This window comes from Scomber japonicus, chromosome 17 (genome assembly GCF_027409825.1).
Source record: "Scomber japonicus isolate fScoJap1 chromosome 17, fScoJap1.pri, whole genome shotgun sequence".
NCBI lineage: Eukaryota > Metazoa > Chordata > Actinopteri > Scombriformes > Scombridae > Scomber > Scomber japonicus.
This window is the reverse complement of record NC_070594.1, coordinates 15,984,465-16,004,360: the sequence shown is the minus strand read 5'-3', so window position 1 is coordinate 16,004,360 and position 19,896 is coordinate 15,984,465. Positions and strand designations below refer to the sequence as shown.

The 19,896-nt window shown below is 39.6% G+C and overlaps 1 protein-coding gene across 1 annotated transcript in view; it reads right to left on the bottom strand.

The window, feature by feature from the left end:
* The window catches only part of nbas (NBAS subunit of NRZ tethering complex), a 158,229-nt gene that overhangs the window by 20,739 nt on the left and 117,594 nt on the right, over positions 1–19,896 (bottom strand). The window contains exons 48-49 of the mRNA XM_053336782.1: positions 19,308–19,397; positions 18,446–18,623 (exon numbers count right to left, since the gene is read on the bottom strand). Coding sequence (XP_053192757.1) covers positions 18,446–18,623; positions 19,308–19,397 — 268 coding nt within the window. The remainder of the gene's footprint in view (positions 1–18,445; positions 18,624–19,307; positions 19,398–19,896) is intronic.

Sequence of the window (19,896 nt, the reverse complement as noted above, 5' to 3'; positions counted from 1 at the left end):
GTCAGCAGCCAGAACTGGGAAGCCTGTTTTTGTCTACCTCTGTCTAAAATCAAAGACCCACTGTTTCAAAAATGACTAAGAAATGTAAGCGGTTAATCTGCCACTGGTGTCATTGTAAGCTGCACTACCTAAGAACGTATGAAAATGTATATATAGAAAAAGAAAAGAAAGAAAGAAATGCAGGAGAGGTAAACGTGAAAAACAGGAAAACACATATATGCTGTCACTGCAACAATTAATATAAACCAGTTGCAACCACTGACACTATGGGGTCAGCAAACAATGATAGACTATAAAAACAGTGCTGTGTGACAGAAAGCAGTGCATTCACATGAAAGCAAACACACAAACTCACTGCCTGTAATTTCAAGCTTCAAAACCATTTTTTTTATGCTGGCACAAGAAACAGCACTGTTAAATTATGCCGACCACATGCTACATGCTCACCCACTGTGACTGGAAGTAGAAAAGCTTTTAGCAAAGTGATACAGGGACACGGTAAGTGAGAGGAAAGCATGGAAATGAAGTAAGCAGACAGGGGGAGACTAAAGTAAATGAAACATGACAACTAGTAGTAACCAGCAGCTGCATTATTGCTCTTTTACAACCTTTTTTACCTTTCTGTACCAGAAAAAGCAGGAAAACTTTATTGTACATATCATAAACTCAGTGTTGCATTTTCTCAACTGATATGATTTCCTCATAAAAAGGTGAACTTTATAAAATTGAAGCCCATATTGCTTTTTAACGCAATGTGCCCTCTTCAAGTAGAACTGACGCAGGCCTTTTCTCTTTGTAAAAATGTTCACATGCACACTTGTTTTACCTCTGATGACCTTCATTGATCAAAGCCATACATTCACCCTAAACTAGAAAACACTCAATATGTCATCACCTCTAAAGCATGGGTATGAGGTGCAAGAACATAGTAGAGGCTAATACAGTAACAACTATAGTCTGAGGCAGGAAAACGCTGATAGGCAATTAATTAGCCACCCACATCTGGATTACTAAACATCAAAACTAGAATCTTACATACAACTAAATGCTGTTTCTACAGCAGCAACGGTAATGTTCATAACAGCAAAGTCACTGAACAAACTCAATAATATCCCACTGGAAACAAATCTAAAATGTCAGTAAAATAAATAATAATTCTGACATCAAAACACTGAGTGAAGTTTACAAAGAGAGAAGAACACAGACATCAGTCAGTATCAGTCCTTCATCCTGTCCTCTGTCCTCCTCCCTTTGCTGCTGCAAGGGAGAGGGGGGGTGGGGGGCTGCCTTCTCAGACTTGTAACTTAAGTTTTTACAAGAATTTGCCAAATTTTAAGACTCATCATGGCAAACTAAGATAGACAGCTAGACTACATACAGGCAGCTTTTCTTTTAGCTTTTTTGTAACAATTTGCTAATAGCTTAACAATTGTGCTTGGATTGTGTGAAACATGCCAGGAGACTGTGTACAAAGCAGTTGGAAATATTGTTTTTCTACATTGTTGAACAGGTGTTTTGATAAATTACTTTGATTGGATTAGAGATCTTCAACACAGCCTCTGTTCCGCTGTTACTGAGTGTGTGTGTATATGTGTGTGTGTGTGTGTGTGTGTGTGTGTGTGTGTGTGTGTGTGTGTGTGTGCGCGCGCATGTGAGCCCCCCCCCCCTCAGTGAAACACAGAGAGCAGAGGAGAGGACAGAGAGGACAGAGCTTGCAGCAGAGAACTCTTAGCATAGTTTTTTTCCTTTTCATTCAGCTTAGACACTGTGAAAAGATACTTGAAAAGTCTTACAATGGTACAATGGACAAACTTGATTAGCTTAACTTCATATATGAAGCCTACAAGCAAAATGTTGATGTAGGTCCCTGCATGACTGGTGTAGGCTGCACAGCCAACGGGCACTATCAAAGCCAAGTCCCACTGAATCGGATAGTTTGTAAAATATTGTATTGATGGAGATTAATCAGCCAAACCAATTAACCAGTTGACCTCTGAAACAGTCACATTTCTATAAAACTAACCGCAATCACAGAGTGTCTTGCAGTTCACCCAAAAAGCTTGTGTAGTCAGATGGGGTATCTCTCCACTGATTAAAAACTGCAATGCAGTCTAACCCTGCTATCAGCATATGATAATAAAACAGGGAAAAAAAGAGAGTGTGCGTGTGCGTGTGCGTGTGTGTGCGTGAGAGAGAGAGAGATACGGAGAGAGATGTGAGCTGCTTTAGGGCAAATTGAAAACTGTCAGAATGCACGTAGGGGAAAACACACACAGTTCACAAAAGGATAGAAATGGAGATGAAGTATAAAAGACTTCAGTAGACGCGTCCAGATGATGTGTTTTCTTTACATAAAGTGAAACTATGTGTGTGCATGAATATATGAGAGAGAGGCTACACAGATGAAAGAAAAGTCATCCATTCCTCCTGAGAGTTACTGGCATGAGACTTCTTTCACTCTCATTTAGAAGACAAACAGACACACACAAACAGACACACACACACACCAAAACATAATAGGGGACCATGCAAACAGGCACGCAGGTGTGCACATGCAATCAAAAACAATCAGCTGAATGCCATTGAAACAGAGCTTCAATAAACTCCTGTGAATTAATTTCCTCCATATGTCGCCGCCTTTCCTAAAGGAATAAACTCAGTAAATAAATATTCTAACATCAAAGCGCTCTACCATAGTCCTTAAAATTTGAACTGCTTTCAACAAACAGGTGACACTTGAAGGTAATACTGTAGATAATTTTAGACACACATACAGAATGAATGAAGAATGCCTGGAAATACACTTCATTTCCACAGGAAAACATCAAGGGTGGGCATCCAGTGATTTGAGCCCCTAACCAGGCTTTGAGGTATTTTTATTTGCAGGCAATACGCATGTTAGATAAAAACAGTAAAGAGCTAATGTGAATATTTAGGGGCCATAGGAAGCTTTAGCTAGCTAGCAAGTTTTGTCATTATTAATAATTCAATGTATTCTTTAAGTACACTGATGTATGAGTTGGGCAATAGAAACAATATGTACAAAAAAACATACGTTGATCTCAATTTTTTTTTAAAGAAAGAAACATTTTAAATGAGAAAAATTAGATGGTTTGATCGGTAAAATTACTTGGCAATGCAAAAACAGCCAATAGCACCACAGATAGAAAAATGTCTAAGCAATCCTACGGAAATCCTTAAAGATAGTTGATGAATTAGCTTAACTTCACCACATGCTACTGTTTTGGTATCAAAAGTGAGTATCTGCACAAAGGTTTCCACATCACCCTTGTGTATGTTGCATACTGGACACCAGTTGAAAACAAATTAGTTGTGATGTCACAAATCATCCACCTGGGTACACACCTTCAACTCAGACATAAGGTGAGCACAGAGAAACTTTCCTCATTCAATGGATGAATGTGAAAACAGCTTACTAGTGTAAAACTCTGGACACACATCATTCTGCTCAATGAAGCTCATACATCCAACTGAAGGCCCAACACAAACTGGTGATGTGAACTGTAAACTGCTGAAAATCTCTGCTTACTGATTTACTGCTCACCTGAAATACGGCCATCTCATAGAATAAGTGCAGTCTCAAACAGCAGCAATTTCAATCTCATCCAGTGAGACCATCAGAGAAGCATCTCAGCTACTTTTTACAGTTGAAAACTCAATAGCGCCTGTTTTTATTGAAAAACATTATGCTGATGCTGATGAATGGTTGATAATAAAGCACTGAAGCTGTTTGTCATAATGTCACCTTCATCAATGGTGTCAAATCATTTTGGATTTACCAGCTAGCTAAGTGAGGCATCGGCCCTGAAAAACAATAATGAAAAAAATAAATAAATAAATAAAAACCAGACAAAGAAGAATAATGTCATTGGGGATTTCTTTTTCAACACCTACTACATCTCACCAGCTACAGTGTAAATTAAGAATGCAGCATGGATGTTCAAGGTCAAGCTCCTGCAGAATTGCAGAACTCATCGCATCGGTGAAAGGTGTTGCTTTATATTTGTTACATTTTGTTGATACAAATGTGGTATACTTCACCTTATCTTTTTAAAAATGCATATAGTACCATCATTTATTGGTAAATGAGCACTGCTGATTGTGCTGAAAGGCTCCTCTGGCTATAAAAATGCTTGGTGAATGAAGCTATGTTTGGGTACAGTGGGTGTCTTTCCATGGCCTAATGTTCTGTCATAGCAAACAGCTTATTATAACTTCAGTCATACAAACCTGACAGATATGTACTGATTTTTAGAGTGACTCAGAAGTTTTAATGCTAAAGCCTTTGCATGTGCCAAAATGTTTATTAAAGGACCAATTTGTAAATGTATCCATACAGTATATATTCACAAATAGAATTGAATAGTATAAAATAATATACATTTTGTGTTTATCAGCTGTCCTTTACATTTTTTGTCAAGCACTGATTCATTCAGTACCCTGAGGAAGTTGCACAATCATGATATTAAATGAGAAAACTGGGATAGAAGTGTCAGTATGTGCAAATTAGGGGCCTCCTTGAAAAATTTCACCCCACTTTTGTAATGAGAATCCTCCTCCAGTGCTGATTAGATGGACATGATTTCAGTGTCTGAAGTGAAGTCTGAGCAAATAAACAGAATGCTCAATTTGTTAGAGACACTTGAGAGAAGAGAAACAACGGTGGCTATTTTGTTCATCTTTCATGCTTTTCATTAATCCTAAATAAAATATAAACATTGGCGCATAAGAATCGAATAATAGCGGTTCTCATAATAATCTACTTATTTAAAACAAATGTCTGTTTTACTCTCCATCAATGACTGATTTATGTTGTTAGTGATGCAACTTATTTTCATATACTTATTTTAGATGTCATATTGTTGAAGCCAGGGGGTAAGGGTAATATTAGATGCATTTCAAGTGTATGATTAAACATTTAACAGTGCAACCATGGAATACTTGTTTTACTTGAGGTTCTGAAGAGACAGCGTGTCGCAAAGCCACCGTGTCCATTACCATGATCTACCTTTGACTGATCTATGAACAAACAACCTTCAGTGAAACAGATCCTGACTATTTCACACAGCAATGAGTGTTTATATAGTCATTTCGTATTTAAATTGATTACAGCCAGGACAAGAAGCTGGCAGAGTCTATAAGATGTAGCTCAGAAGATTATAGTGATTGATCAATTAGGCTAAAACATTGTATGTATGCTTTGCTGTAACTAATCAAAACAAAAAAAACAAGTCTGGAAATGTTAAAACCAAATGGCCCAATTGCTCACAATCAACAGGAGATGTGTGAGGTATAACTCACTGCATGTGTGAGGCAGAACAATTAGTGCTGCTGGTAAAGTACTGAGTTGAAGTAAGAAACTCTAACAATTATAGTTGCTTGGCTTCTATATGCCCCTAGAAAACACCCTGTAGCTGGGATTCCTACTGGAGCACTAAGCAAGGATATAAAACCAGACATAGATTGGCTGTAGGTACTGAAATATAAATAATTACATGTGTAGATATTGAGAGCAATGCTTATCAATCATCTTTTGATGAAGACACAAGACACACTCCCACAGACACACTCAGTGTGTCCATTGAGATTGTACCAAACGTACTTTAAGGTATTTTTTAGCTTCTTGGGGTGAATAAACATAAACACTCCTGTGGTCAAATATGTGTGAATGACACAAGGTGAAAATACGCTTTGTGTCCTGTCTGAACACACTGGAGATACTTCAGTTTTGCTACTATTTGGTCATAAACCAAAGTAGAAATTTAAATGTTGACCAATTACAAGTGAAAAAGTCAGGGGATAACCAGAGTTGATAGGATTCATCCTCCATCATGGATATATCTCTGCCCAATCGCATATCAATACAACCAGTGGCTGCTAAGATATTTCAGTCAAGACCAAGTTGGTGGACCCACAGACCAACATTGCCAATCATAGAGCAAATCACAGACCTTAAAGGACCATTTCGCTGATTTTCAACCTTATCTCTAGCTATCCAAATTAGTGGTATAATGTGAAAAACAGCTACAGTTGTTGCCAAGGTTCACTGTGCCTCAAAATCTGTTTTTCTTCCAGAACTAGCACTGTCATCTGATGTCTTACTGTAGCATAGTTGGGGGCAAGGAAGAACTACAGGCTATTTCAGCTTGGATTACTAGTTTCCGGCTTTGGGTGGCCTGGGTGCGTGCTCTAGATGCTGCTCAAACACAAAACGTCCTCCTTGTACTGCAAACTAGCTACGTTTCCAATAGTGAAAATTACCCCAAAATATGAATGCAGAGGAGGTTGTGGACATACAGTAGTTTGAGTGACATGGATATTTAGCCATATTTATTCAAGCCAGGGTAAACGGTTGAAGAAATGCAACAGGGAGAGGCCAAGGCTACCTTAGCTATGCAAGTGGATATGGCTGCCATGCACCATCCAGAATCTGAGCTATCAAGAATAAACGGTGACAGGCAGTGCCTTTGCTGAAATTGCCCTTTAATGTCAACGGAAACTGAATCATTCTGCTGCTGTGAATCCTGATACATGTAAGCACTACTGGAGCGGCTCAACAAGCAGGAAAACATATCTGTCTTGGTCAATATAGCACACACTGAGGAATTTATATACATGAAATGTGGCAAAATTTTCCTTAAAGCATCTCATTGTACAAGTAGATAATAGCCGCTTTTTCGTGTCCTACACAAGTCAAAACATTTCAAGCAGACAATTCAACTGGCATAAATGTAATTTAAAAGCACATCTAGATGAAACTTAGGGTATGGGAATCCTGAATCAGGTTTCCAGTATTGATTGCTTCAAAACAACCCAGTAATGGAATTGATGTAAAACATCTAGTTAATGGAAAAAGACACTTACCACATTTCAAGGTGGGAATGACACAGGTACATGTGTAAACAGAAACATCAGACATACACTAATTCATATGGTCATATGGTTACACATCACTTGTTATGTTAGGCTACACACATGTCTTGTGTGTCATGAATTCCTATCTGACAAGACCTGACCCTGTGAATTACTTATTAAAGAATGCGGTGAAAAAAACATCACCTCTGTACACTAACATTGTGGAAGAAAGGTTAATGAGTGATACTATCAATGTCTTGGCTGCTCTCTCCTTCTCACTCAACTCATCTTATTACCCCTGCCAATCATGATAGTGAGTATGATCAATTTCGCTTTTGTATAAAATGAGCTGAATAAATGGAGGATAGCTTTCTTTATTTAGTGTAATAGCACAGAAAAGGCTCAGGAGTCAACACAGTCATTTAATCATCTCAGTTTGCTCAATTTTAACAACTCCATCACCCAACTCCTATAGTTCAGGTTTTCTTAAGGTTTTACTGTAAAGATTTTCCTGACTTGTAAATTATTTAACATGTTGTGACTGTCATTCCCACGACAAGAATTGACTTCTCACCTTGGACAATATTTTCTTGCTTTACTCCAACAGCACTAGTGGGCCAGGGCCTTGTTTAAAGGTGGATACATGAACTCTCCCTCCCTCCTGCCAATGTAGTTACCAGGTTTGTAAGTGATAGTCTACTAAACTTTTCTTTATTTATTAACATACTGCCTTCATAAACAGGGAGCATGTCCCTACAGAGGCAGTGAAGATGAGAAAAAAGGCTTATAGTTTTGAGTCTGGTGTAGAGATAAAAGTTTTAGTGCCATCCGTTTATCCCCTTTTGAGGCTGATTATGTTTGCCCCAGAATGATTGCCATAGAATCTGCATACTAATAAAAATAAATGCAGATACCGCACATTGCCTTTGGTAATGCATTATGTATAAACAAAATGTGTTCTTTCAGAATTTTTGTCAGTTTTAACTAGATCGTTTAAAGTCACTACAAGGAACTTTAATTTTGTGTTATTTTAGCTGACCCTGTGGACAAAAGAAGCTAGTAAAATACAAGTGAACTTATGCCCCCATCAACAAATCTGCCTGATAATCTTCTCTGTGACTTGGCAATTATGTGAGTCCTTGACCTGAGAGGGAGAGGAAAAGCTATGGAAAGGAGAGGGGGAGAACACTGGATGTGGGTATGTCAATGTATCCGACTGGGAGTGCCGGTTGAGCCATGGGATCCAGAGATCTCTGTGTCTGGCCTTTACTGAGTGTGCTCTGAATGAGCTTATCAATATTCATTGACCCACTCTGGCTAATGTCCCAAGCGACGGGCAGAATAATGTTGCAGAGGTCGCACACTTCACAAGGGGAGAGAGAGGCTGGGAGAGAGAGGGAGAGACTGAGCTATGCTGAGAAAATGAGCGGGGATGATAAGAGAGTGCAGGTTTCAGACAAAATGAGAGCAAAGAGAAGCAGACACCAAAAGGGCAAAGCCTCAGGGCCTGTGGGGGTTAGGGAGTTTATTACAGCTTGAAAGTGAAACATATAAAACATGCAAACGAAACATAAGCACAAAGATAAAAACACGCACAACCGTAGAGAACAAACAAATGCACACAGACACCCTTGTGCATGCAAAGTATGACATGACAAGATGAGTACAATGACAAACAAATGCAGTTTCTCCAACCTCTCCTTCTATTTGTTCTTTGTTTTTTTTTTCTCTCTCTCTCTCTCTCTCCTTCTGTAATCTGGGGTACGTTGTACGCTGTATAACATGGCACCTGAGTATACATAATGGTACACGCCTCAGGAGGGGAAGAAGAGTGAGAGGAGAGGAGATAAAAAGGGGGAGCTCAAAAGACAAAACACAGAAGAGGAGTAGTTAGAGAGAAAGAATAGATTAAGGTTAGAAAGAATGAACAAGCCTGTAGCTTGAAATATCTTGACACACGCTTGACATGACACCATGGTGACATCAATAATAAGCACACACATAAGCAGGAGTTACAATATATTTAAATATTAAACCCATTTCTGCACAAGACTCCAACCTGTCATGCATACATGTAGGAGCTGATGATTATTCAAGGAGTGAGGAAGGCCAAGGAAAAGGGAAACTACTAAAAGATGTGTGGTGTGTGCACTAATACTCAAAAACATTCATGATGGTAAGTATCAGCTAAACGCTATTAATGTAAAATTTAAAACAGTAATTCAAATGTAGATGTGAGATGATGTTTAAGGTTGAGCACACATATTTTCAGGCTGAATCATGCCTCTTTGAGTAAAGCCTTTACCTGGTGCTACACAGTAGAGTTTGCCAAAAAAGATAAAAGTGCATAAGTGGCAACCCTTCATCTAAGATTTTTACCTTCTTTCTCCTTCTTTCTCATCTGGCTCTGTGCTGCCCACTCTTATCACTTCAACTGTTCTCAGGCTCTTTTTTTCCTTTTGTCTGTCTCCCTCTCCACAAACCCTCTTTTCTTGTTTATTTTATTGCAGGCCTCCTCTCTGGTGTTTTTTGACTGAATCATCAACCCATCACATTTATTATTTATCTACTCGGGGAAGAGACTGTGCTCTCTCATTCTCGTCTTGTATAACCCTCTCGCTCCTGTCCTGGCTCATTTGCTTTCATCAAACAAATCTTTTTCAACTTTCCTGTCCAGCTTCTCCTCTCTGACTGGCCTTCACCTCTGCAAATCTCTGTCTTTTTTTCTCTCCACACAATCCCGGGTGTAACAATTCCTTAAGTTCTTTTACAGGTTTCAACTTGCACTGGTTCAAGACAAAATTAAACCCATTTGTCGATATGTGTGTAATATCTTAGTGTGTGTGTGTCTGTGTGTATGCACCAGAGGTAACAACCCTTCTCCATGGATTGTCACCTCGTCGTGGTGAAGAGGTTCTGGAGATCCCGAGAGTGGAGCTGTCTGGAGCTCTGCACCTGGTAGGGTCATCCATGGCAGTAAGGTCGAGAGGGAGGTCCCTGACAAAGAGCAATCCAACCGAGACCTCAACACAGAAGAGATGGTGGATGATGGCTGACTTTTTTAGTGCTACTAAGGCCATCTATGGTATAAACTACTGCAGCTTAAACCCACTGCATTGAGTTGCTAAATGACATTGAGTCCATTAATGCCTGATGGAAGGATCACTTCCTCAAACTTGACAACACAACTGAACCAGACATTATCAGCCACATCCCACAGAGTCCTAATAGAGAAGCCATGGAGGAACCTCGCATCATGACAGAAGTTCAAGATGCCATCAGTAGCCTAATGAACAACACGGCAACAGGTCCAGATGAAATCCCAGCCATTGCAACCTACGCCAGACTCAGGAAGAGAGTCTTCGAAGACCAAGACCTCAAAGCCCAAACAAAACACCTGGTCTACAGAGCCATCATCGTCCGCACCATGCTGTATGGAGCAGAGTCACGGACCAACTACAGCAGGCATCTGAGAACCCTGGAACAACACCACCAAAGATCCTTATGAGACACTCTGAGGATTAGCTGGGAGGACAGAGGCCCCAACTTCAGTGTTCTGGAGGAAGCCAACAACCAGTATCACCACCACAATAATGTACAGAGGTGATAATCTCCAATGGATAGGCCAGGCACGTCCAATACACATCTCCCCAAACAGATCCTGTACTCCTAGCTGAAGGAAGTCTGCAAGTCACTGGCTAGACTGATGAAATTCCACATCACATCAAGCAACTGGAAACTGGGAGTTGCACATCATATACTGTAAGTGCCGCAGACACAAAGCGACAGCATAATAAGGAAATAGAGAAAAAGGCTCAGCAACCACCAACCACCACCACTCTTCCCTGCCCACATTGCACCTAAGTATGTGGATTGTTTATTGGCCTCTAGAGCCATCTGAAGATCCACAAGTAGAGCCAAATGAATGGACAGTCATACTCGCCTCGAGTGACTGCAGATGATGATGATGATGATGATGATGATGGCACCAGAGGCACAAAATGGCAATAATCGGCAAAACATATCGCTCTGGCAACCAACAACAAAACCCACGCTGTTTATATTCCTGTCCTATCAAAGAGATACTTTAGTCACAAAGAAATGTGCCACTCATCTGTGCAGTTGTCACCCTTTGCTTTTATGTGGGTTTTTTTTATGTCTGTCAGGGCTAAGTCTATGAATCCTGGGTAATCTTGGCACTGTACATACATACATGTTCACACACATATTCATGAATGCATAAAAACCCAGACAAATATTCAGACTTCCTAACACTACTAATCATGTAATAAACTATGTGTATCAACCACATGTGCATGTGGTCCATATGCAAATGACTTATCCATTTGAATTGTCCAGGTCTGTCCCTGTGTGTGCATGCGTGTGTAATCTTCTCCCCATTACACCATGTCCAGAAACTCCAGAATTCTGTAATTTTCTGCTTAATTGGTGCATACAAATTGAGAATCACCATCTTATCCTTCTACAGAAAGAGAAATAAAGGTTGAGTGAGACACCAGGAGATTAAGAGACCAGGAAAAAGACAAAGAGAGGTAAAGTAAAAGGCATAAGCAGGACGTGTGATCTATAGCAAATGCAGGAGTTTGACTGGCGTATGCTGAGTGTGTCTGGATGCCATGATAACAGTGAGATGCTAAATACGGTGGTAATGAAAGAAAAGTTAAGTAAGTTACGTTAAGTAAAAAAATAATAATAATCCAAAATCGAATACTGTAAAGGCAGAATTTTGTTCTCTGGGATGCATATAGGTGAATGTGTATTGGGTCATTCATAGATGTTCTTGTTTCTTTTATACTTATACGTAACACATTTAACTTTTCTGCCTCCTGACAGCAACTGAATCCAGCAATGAACTTGCTTAACAAACATTTCCACACTACACATTGTTGAGATTTGGAAGGTGTGCAAGTGAATCCTCTGCGAGTCTCTGCAACCTACAGTATCCCATAACACCTTTTGCTGCTTAGATTTAAGATACATGTTTGTATATCTTTGGAGAAGCATTATTCCAGCTTAAAGTAGAGAGTACACAGAGTACTTTATTCCATGTGACTTTGCATGAAATCATCATCTGTCATCTGTCATCGATCTGTCCAAAGCAGAGATGTGATCAGCAACAATAATTAAAACTGTACATAAGAGAAGTTGGTATTTCATAGCAATAAATGTGATATTTTTCTCTTAAGTTAAAAGTCGGAAAGAGAAAAAACCCCAGTACATTTTAAAAGGTAAAATAAACAGGAATGAAAGCAGCCTTTGGGAAAGTCAAATGAAGGCTAGATCAGGCTAACATGTGGGGTCCAGAGGCTATGTAGCTGCAGACTGTAGGCTGACAGAGTGCAACTACACATCCTGCTCTGCTCTGCTCAGTTCATCCATATTAGACAGGAAACACAACACAAGGCCAAACAGCACAACACCACAACGGTGTGCCACAGCAAATGATCCATGACACTGACAGGGGGGAAAGGGGCTTGTAGCATGAATCAGCTATTGCTGTTGATGATCATGGGGTGATGAGCTCAGATGATGACTTGATGCACATGTACACACACAGAAGCACACATATGCAGGAGATTTTCCCATACAACCTTTCCCTACGCTCTGCATGATTTAGAGTGCACATAGGTGTGAAGACCTTAACGAAATGACCGGGTTCACCTTCCTTCACTGTGGTATTTATATGTGTATGTGGGCATTAATGTTAACACTGCCATGGGATTTAGCACAGTAATTACTGTATTCTCACAATAAAATCAAGGCTACAGCAAAGAGTGAATCACAAGCCTGTATGCACACATGCAGTATAAGCACACACAGTGGACATTTGTCACCCGTTTGTCTGTGAAATGCCATACACAAATAACCCCCAGCATATTGTTTTTAGTGACATGGAGGCTAAATGCATAATATACACACAGAGAAAGGCACACAGACAAAATGACCCTCCAATCTTGACAGAGGTGACATTTGGATATCCTGCTGTTATGACTAATCATTCATAATGAAGTCACAAAATCTATCTCTGGCTTCACCTCTCACACCCATTTCAATTGAGCTCATTAATACCTCCCTTGTTTTAGGTGTGTGTGTGTGTGTGCACGTCTGTGTATGTACTGAGATTGTTAGGATGTTAAAGGTGAAAGGAAGCATGATGTATTGGAATGGTAAGCAGCCTGTTGTTCTCTCTTTCTGCTTCAATAGCATCTTTGAATATTTCTCTTTTTATGTCTCTGATCTATCATTATTTTCCCTACTACCTCTCTCTCTCTAATTCTGTTTCCCTCTGATCTATCATTGCTGGGTTGTGCGAGACAGCAGCTGTGAATCATGCAGTGGCCTTTCCACTGACATGGCCTGCCCTGACCCAGTCTGGACACCACTGGGCAAAACAGCATCCATCATACTAGTGTTCGTCTAGTCTTTTCGCAGGCCGGCATGCATAAATGCATGTGTGTGGGTCTGTCTGGGATGAATAATACAGAAATGCCAGTATACTGTATATTGAAGAGGACGTATAGGCAGAAACATGCAGATACAAGCAGGCAGAGGGAGAAGGAGGCTTGGACAAGCATGTAAATACTACAACACTTTTCAGATCCTAACAGACTGCGAGGATCTATGGATTTTTTTTTTGACATACTGTCAAAGAGGTGTGCGCAGAAGGCAATGAGGCAAGGATAGAGGATTACACAGCAAGTGAATCAGATATGTAGGAATACACAATGCAGCCTTGAAACACACAGCCAGGTTATCAGGAGACGGGCAGGAGAATGAAAAGAAAGCTGGAAAGCCAACAGCCTTTTAGCTATACTGCACCCTGAATTCAAATATGAAATTTTATCAGAGGGCTTTGTGAGCTGGTGGATATTATTTTGCTTATTTTATTTAGGCAAAATGTAAAGGGATAATTCAGATTTTTTTTTTACATAAATTGGTTTGACTTCTTTGCAGGCTGTGAGCCCCACGGTCAGAGATCTAAGAGTCTGTTGGAGGCTTATCAGACAAAAATAATAAGTAGGAAGTGAGAAAAGCTAAGAATTCTCTGGAACATATTAGACAAAGTTATAATAATAATAACTTCATTTATATAACACCTAACCCTAAAAACAGAGTTTACAAAGTGCTTTGGCAGACAAGGCAAGCAAAAGCATTACAATAAAAAAACAAGACACACAACACTGAGAGAGGTAACAAGACTGACATTGACAAGATGAGAGTAGAGGACAATGGAATACAGTTGGAGATAATGAGAATATACAAATATATAAAATAAATAAGACAAAGTAAAAAAATAAAATAAAATAAAAGACAGTAGCAATAAGCAAAACAAACAAACAAGCAGATGACATCACATGAAAGCTAGTCTGTAGAAATGAGTTTTGAGAAGTGATTTAAAAGAAGATACTGAATGTGCAAGCCTTATTTCCTCGGGCAGGTTGTTCCAAAGCTGAGGGGCCCTGATGGCAAAAGCACGGTCCCCTCTAGATTTCAGCCTTGACTTTGGAACCACCAGTAAGGCCCCACCCGAGGATCTAAGGCTGTGGGTGAGCTCATACGGAGTCAACATGTCAGTTATGTAGTTTGGAGCTAGACCCAGACGTACTTTAAAAGTGATCAGTAGAATCTTAAAATCAATTCTAAAATGAACAGGGAGTCAATGAAGATAAGCGACGATTGGGGTGATGTGATGTCATCTGTTCAAACCAATAAGAAGCCTAGCTGCTGTGTTCTGAACTGAGGCGAGAGAGACATTTTTGAGGTAAACCGGAAAGGAGAGAGTTGCAGTAATCTAAACGGGAAAATAATTTTTTCCAGGTCAGAGTGGGTGAGCATCTGCAAGATAAACTATTTAATAAAAGTTTGCAATTAATAAACTAGTTAAAAAAAAAAGTTTGGTAAAAATCTTATATGCTTTTTTAGAGTTAGTTGAGAAGACTGACCCCTCTCAATCTTCTCATCAAACTCTCTGCAAATAAGTGTATTTCCAAAATGTCAAACCATTCCTGCATCTGAACAGAGATAGAAGAGTAAGGTTTTATGAAATCTAATAAAAAAATATAGTTTGATTCTGTTATGGTGGTTGAAATATTGTGTTTTTGGCTTGAAGTATTTGTTTTTATCCCATTGACCCTATTTGCTGCAGTTCATTTTGGTCTGACAGGCTGCCAACTGCCTGGAAGATCTCCAACCAAAGGAATAACAGTCTGAGCTAATATTATTAAATCCTTGTGTCAAAAAAGATCTCAAGAAACTACATCTTTCCTGTTATGTTGTAAAAGAATATCATCGTTTTCTTTCGGCTTGCCCTGTCTGCCAGAAAGTCAGTAGCTGTGGTCAGGTGGGATCACTGTAGTAGGGCAGATGAATTCAAATACAATAATAATGGCGCAGCTGAACAACATCACCCTGACATGATGCTTTATATCTGTGACATTACCATTTTCCTCCCAATAAACCTTAATAGTATTTAATAGCCAAACCCACAGCTAATTATTTGCTTTTTAGTCTTCTTGTTGCATTTTAAATAACACCCACATCCCTACATAAATCAAAATGTTTTTACAGGGAAACATGGGCAGACATAATGTAAGTCTAGCATAATGGGTGTAATTTATCAGTGACAATTAACCAAGCCGAGTTGTTGCAATGATAAAAGGGCCAAATGACGGCAATTTTGATCTTGAATAATCAAAAACAACAGCCTGTAGTTTTTTCTCCTCTAATATTCTCTCTCTTGATCAATGAGCATTTTTCTGTTTTATTCTCTGTTGTGGAATAAGTCTTTCCAAAATAAAATATTCGTTTCCTTTTTCTTCATTTGGAGCAAACAATTAATGAAAATAAAGACTTTTGAGGTCCATGGGAAACTCTGTGAAAGAAGTTTTGCTTTACTCCTTTGATTCATAAATGGATTTTCGGTATTGTTGATACTGAGGAGAAAAGAGCCAAAAAGAAACACAGAGAGGTGGAGTTTTACACTTGGCACATCAGAGATAGGAAGAGGTACGGACAGACAGGCAGAAAGAAGAGAAGTGAGAGACAGAAAGGATAGAGAGAGGACAGATTCATTTCGAAGATCAAAGCGATATTAGCTAACCCTGGTTACTTGGTTACATCTCATCTCTGAATTAAGACGTACATAGTGCCTGTCTGTGTATGTGTGTACATATACATGTGGCTAAGCTGTATGTGTGTGTGTGTGTGTGTGAGCTTATATAGCTATTTCGCGGCTGCCTTTGATCGCAGACGACAGTATTAATCAGGCGCCTTTGTCAGAATAGCAAACAGACAGCGGCGGAAAGGAAAGATGAGAGAAACTCCAACTTAAACATACTACTGCTATCAGTTTCACTCACAAACTGTGGCTCGACAGCCCGGTTGTCATGGAAATCACAGCAGGCAGTCTGTTTGTGTGTGACTGAATGAGTGTGCGTATGTATGTGTGTATGTGTGTACTACACAGGAGGGCTGCAGTAAAATATGGATACAGTGGTTTTGTGTGTGTGTGTGTGTGTGTGTGTGGTAGCCTGTGGGACACAGAAGGGAGTTGCTGATTAGTTGAGGGACTTAAGGGACAGAGAGGGAACAATAACAACTATTTTCCTTCCCTCTTTCCCCTTGTCGTGTCAGTGGCGTTCGAGCGCACCACTTCCCTGTCTTCCACTTCCTCTGCTTTCTCCTCTCATTCTGGCGTTCGGCCAACATGATGAGGTCAGAGAGGGGCACTACCATGTCTCTGGCAAGGCCTCAAGGCATCAACATGCTGCCATTAATGCCAGCTCTTCTTGGGGGTGACACCAGACTAGCCAATATGAATACTGTGCCACTGCTTTCAGCTGGGCAACAGCTAGTAGAGACAATGAAGTGTCACTCCAATTAGGGGGCAAAATGTAAGAGAAGAGAAAGTGGCACTTCATCTGAAATGAGTCTCGCTCTTACATCGAGACTTCTTTTACAAGATTAATTAACTGATCCCTTGAATGCACACTCCCTTAAGACTGCACATGTGCGCCCGCCTGTGTGAGTGTGATTCGTCAGAGCCTGCCAAATGTCGGGAGTGCACCCAATTAGTTAAAGAGTCTGGGCTCACACACCTATCTACCTGCACTGACAATGGCCCACGGCTGCATGCATACATTTACACATTAATTAACCAGCTCAGACCAATAATTAGCCAGGAAACTTAATGACTAGCCACTCAATAGTAGGTTACAGTGGGAAGGGAAGGTGGAAGCACATGTGCAAACATAAAAATGCCAACAACCAGGATTCTCCAACACAGACACTATACATATACAGTATTACACACTACTACAGTACAATACAGAGGATTAACACATGCTTACAAGAATTTATGTGCTCTCTTACATTTTAAGTGTTGTAAGTGTTGTGTCACATTTACATTAACAAAGAAGCCAATACATTTATCTCTATTAGTAAGACTAAAGGAGCCAGAATCTTCATTGGCAGGGCATTTTCTGTTGTGAAAAACCTACTAAAGCACAGTTCAAATCACTGCTGAGGACCTGTTTCCACAGATTCAATTGAAGTGATTCACCATCATTTGTAGTTTGCATATTCTTAAATGTGTTATCCAAAAATGGGTCCATATCTTAAGCACAGCATTGTGTGTTTTTGTCACTGCAAATGCCTTAAATGTGTGTGAGCTCTTGATTTTGTATTATGTTTCTTTTGTCAAGCATGACTGTGCCTTTGAAAATGTGTACATTTTAAAATAGTAAACACATAACTGCATTAGTCTTTGTAAGCTTCAAATGTCTTGTTTAGTGCAGAACACACGTATTCAGGCTCTTACTCTGATGCATCACTGCCATTTTCAGTTGGATTTTGTTAGATCAAAATTTTGTTGACTCTTTACAGGTTGTGTGATATGAAATTTATGAAATCCATTTACAAATACTTTTAAAAAATTATTTGATGACAGGAGTGAATCACCTCTTGAGATTTAATATTCATTTCCTTTTATAAAGATTACAATAAAGAGGAACATCATTTTATCTAATGTATGACTTATGACACATATCCTTGTAATTCAAGGAACAAATTTAAATCAGTAAAGAGCTCCTTCCGTCTACTTATCCCTGTGACCAGCCGTACAATTCACTTTTTTATTGCACAAGTCCATAATCTTACTTGATGGGAAGGCACATGTCAACATTCACATGTTTCATGACAGGATGAGTCAGTTATTTATCTATCCCCATCACGTCTTCACCAGCGCATTTCTACTCTGTTCTCTTTCCACTTAACTCGTCTCTCCACCAATCAATTCCTAGTGCCTTTTCAAAATTAATGACCCAGTATTTGATGTTATGACCTTGGAGAAAAGAAAAGAAGAAAAGAATCCAGACATCTGTAGCCTCCTTCAGTTCAAGCAGCAGTTCTGTTTTAAAGTGCTTTAGATCAAAGTTGTTCCTCAAGTAATGTATGCTTAAAATCTCTCTCTCTCTCATTCACAATCTGTTAGTAAGTGACTGATGAGTCATATGTGTGTGCATGTGGGACAGGCATCTTTTCACGTTACCTCTCGGTCTTTGAGAACAGCCTGTGTTCTGTAGAGCAGCAGAAGACGAACGTCGCTGTCCCGGAGGCTGAAGTTACTCTCCAGGATTTGCAGCACGTCAATCCGAGGCCTCACAGGTAACGATGCGTCACCACAGAATGGACGCAGCCACGCCAGCAGGTCATCTGAAGTCACCATGCTGTGAGAGAGAGGGTGGGAACGACAGCAGTCAGACAGGAGGAGTGAGGCAAAAATGAGGTGGCAAGAGATAAAGCGTGTAGGTGTTAAAGCTATTCTAAGAACAATTATAATCACCATCAATCAAAAACTTACAAAAACATTACATTGCTGCATTTGTGTGTAAAAATAAATGTTGGCAGCGTAGGGGGAAAAAACTAGATGCTATTTTGATTATTATTTTGATTTGATTGGCTGATGGTCACAAAGAGCAGACCAGGGTATAACCGGTGCTGTCAAAATGCCTTCATCTCAAAAAAGGTTGACAGGTGACTCTTGTTGATTTAACTGCCTAACAGACAATTTATTGGCATTTGACCCTCTGCAGGTGTTAATTTCAAACCTTGAATAGAGCTGAAAAGAGGCAGAGTGTAAAGAGAGATTGACAGGGGTGGAATAACAGAGGCTTGTTTGATTTATGTATGACTGAAAAAGTAACACTATTTTGGATTATTTAGACATGCTTGTGAATTATTTGAAGTGTCTTATCTGACCCTCTGCTCTATGAGGACAATTCAGTTTAAGGAAAGCAATAAATAAATGTCACTAAGAGTAAGTTTCTACAGTTTGTATATAGTGTATGTTCATATATATGTGGTTTGTGTGCGTGTGTGTGTGTGTGTGTGATTGGACATATATAACCTACCCACTCTGAACGCTGTTGTGCACAGCGGTCACCATGTCTTCCAGGACCCTAAGGGGTTGTGGGTAATTTGTCAAGGCGTCTGGGTCTCCACTGAAAAAACAAACCACATCACCACAATCATCTTACATAATACGCTAATTAAGATAAGATTTTCAAATTACCACAACGTCCAGGGACAAGTAGTGAGAGAAAAAAGAAAAATCAAAGGCTTTCTTCTCAGGGACAGTGTTAGTTAAAAACGTGTCTGGCAGCGATTAAAATGTTTGAAGCAAGTGCAGCTTTGTAAAAATGAACTATTATGAAATTATTTTCAGTCCTAGGAAAACAAAGCGACAGAAAAACATTTAAAACCTGTTTCCAACATTAAGAACTTCTTAGGCTCCAGGATGATGCTGGAGAAATTCAGCAGAATATATATTAATTAATCATTGAACGTTAATAAAAGAGGTTTCTTATTTCAAATGAGGTGTCAATGATAAAAGCACAGCGCAGTATTGTAGGTGCGCTTAAAAAGGTGTTTTAAATTTGTGATCTTTCTGCAGCGTCATTAGTGTATTTCCCAGTGTGGCTGTGAATAATGCAGCAGAGT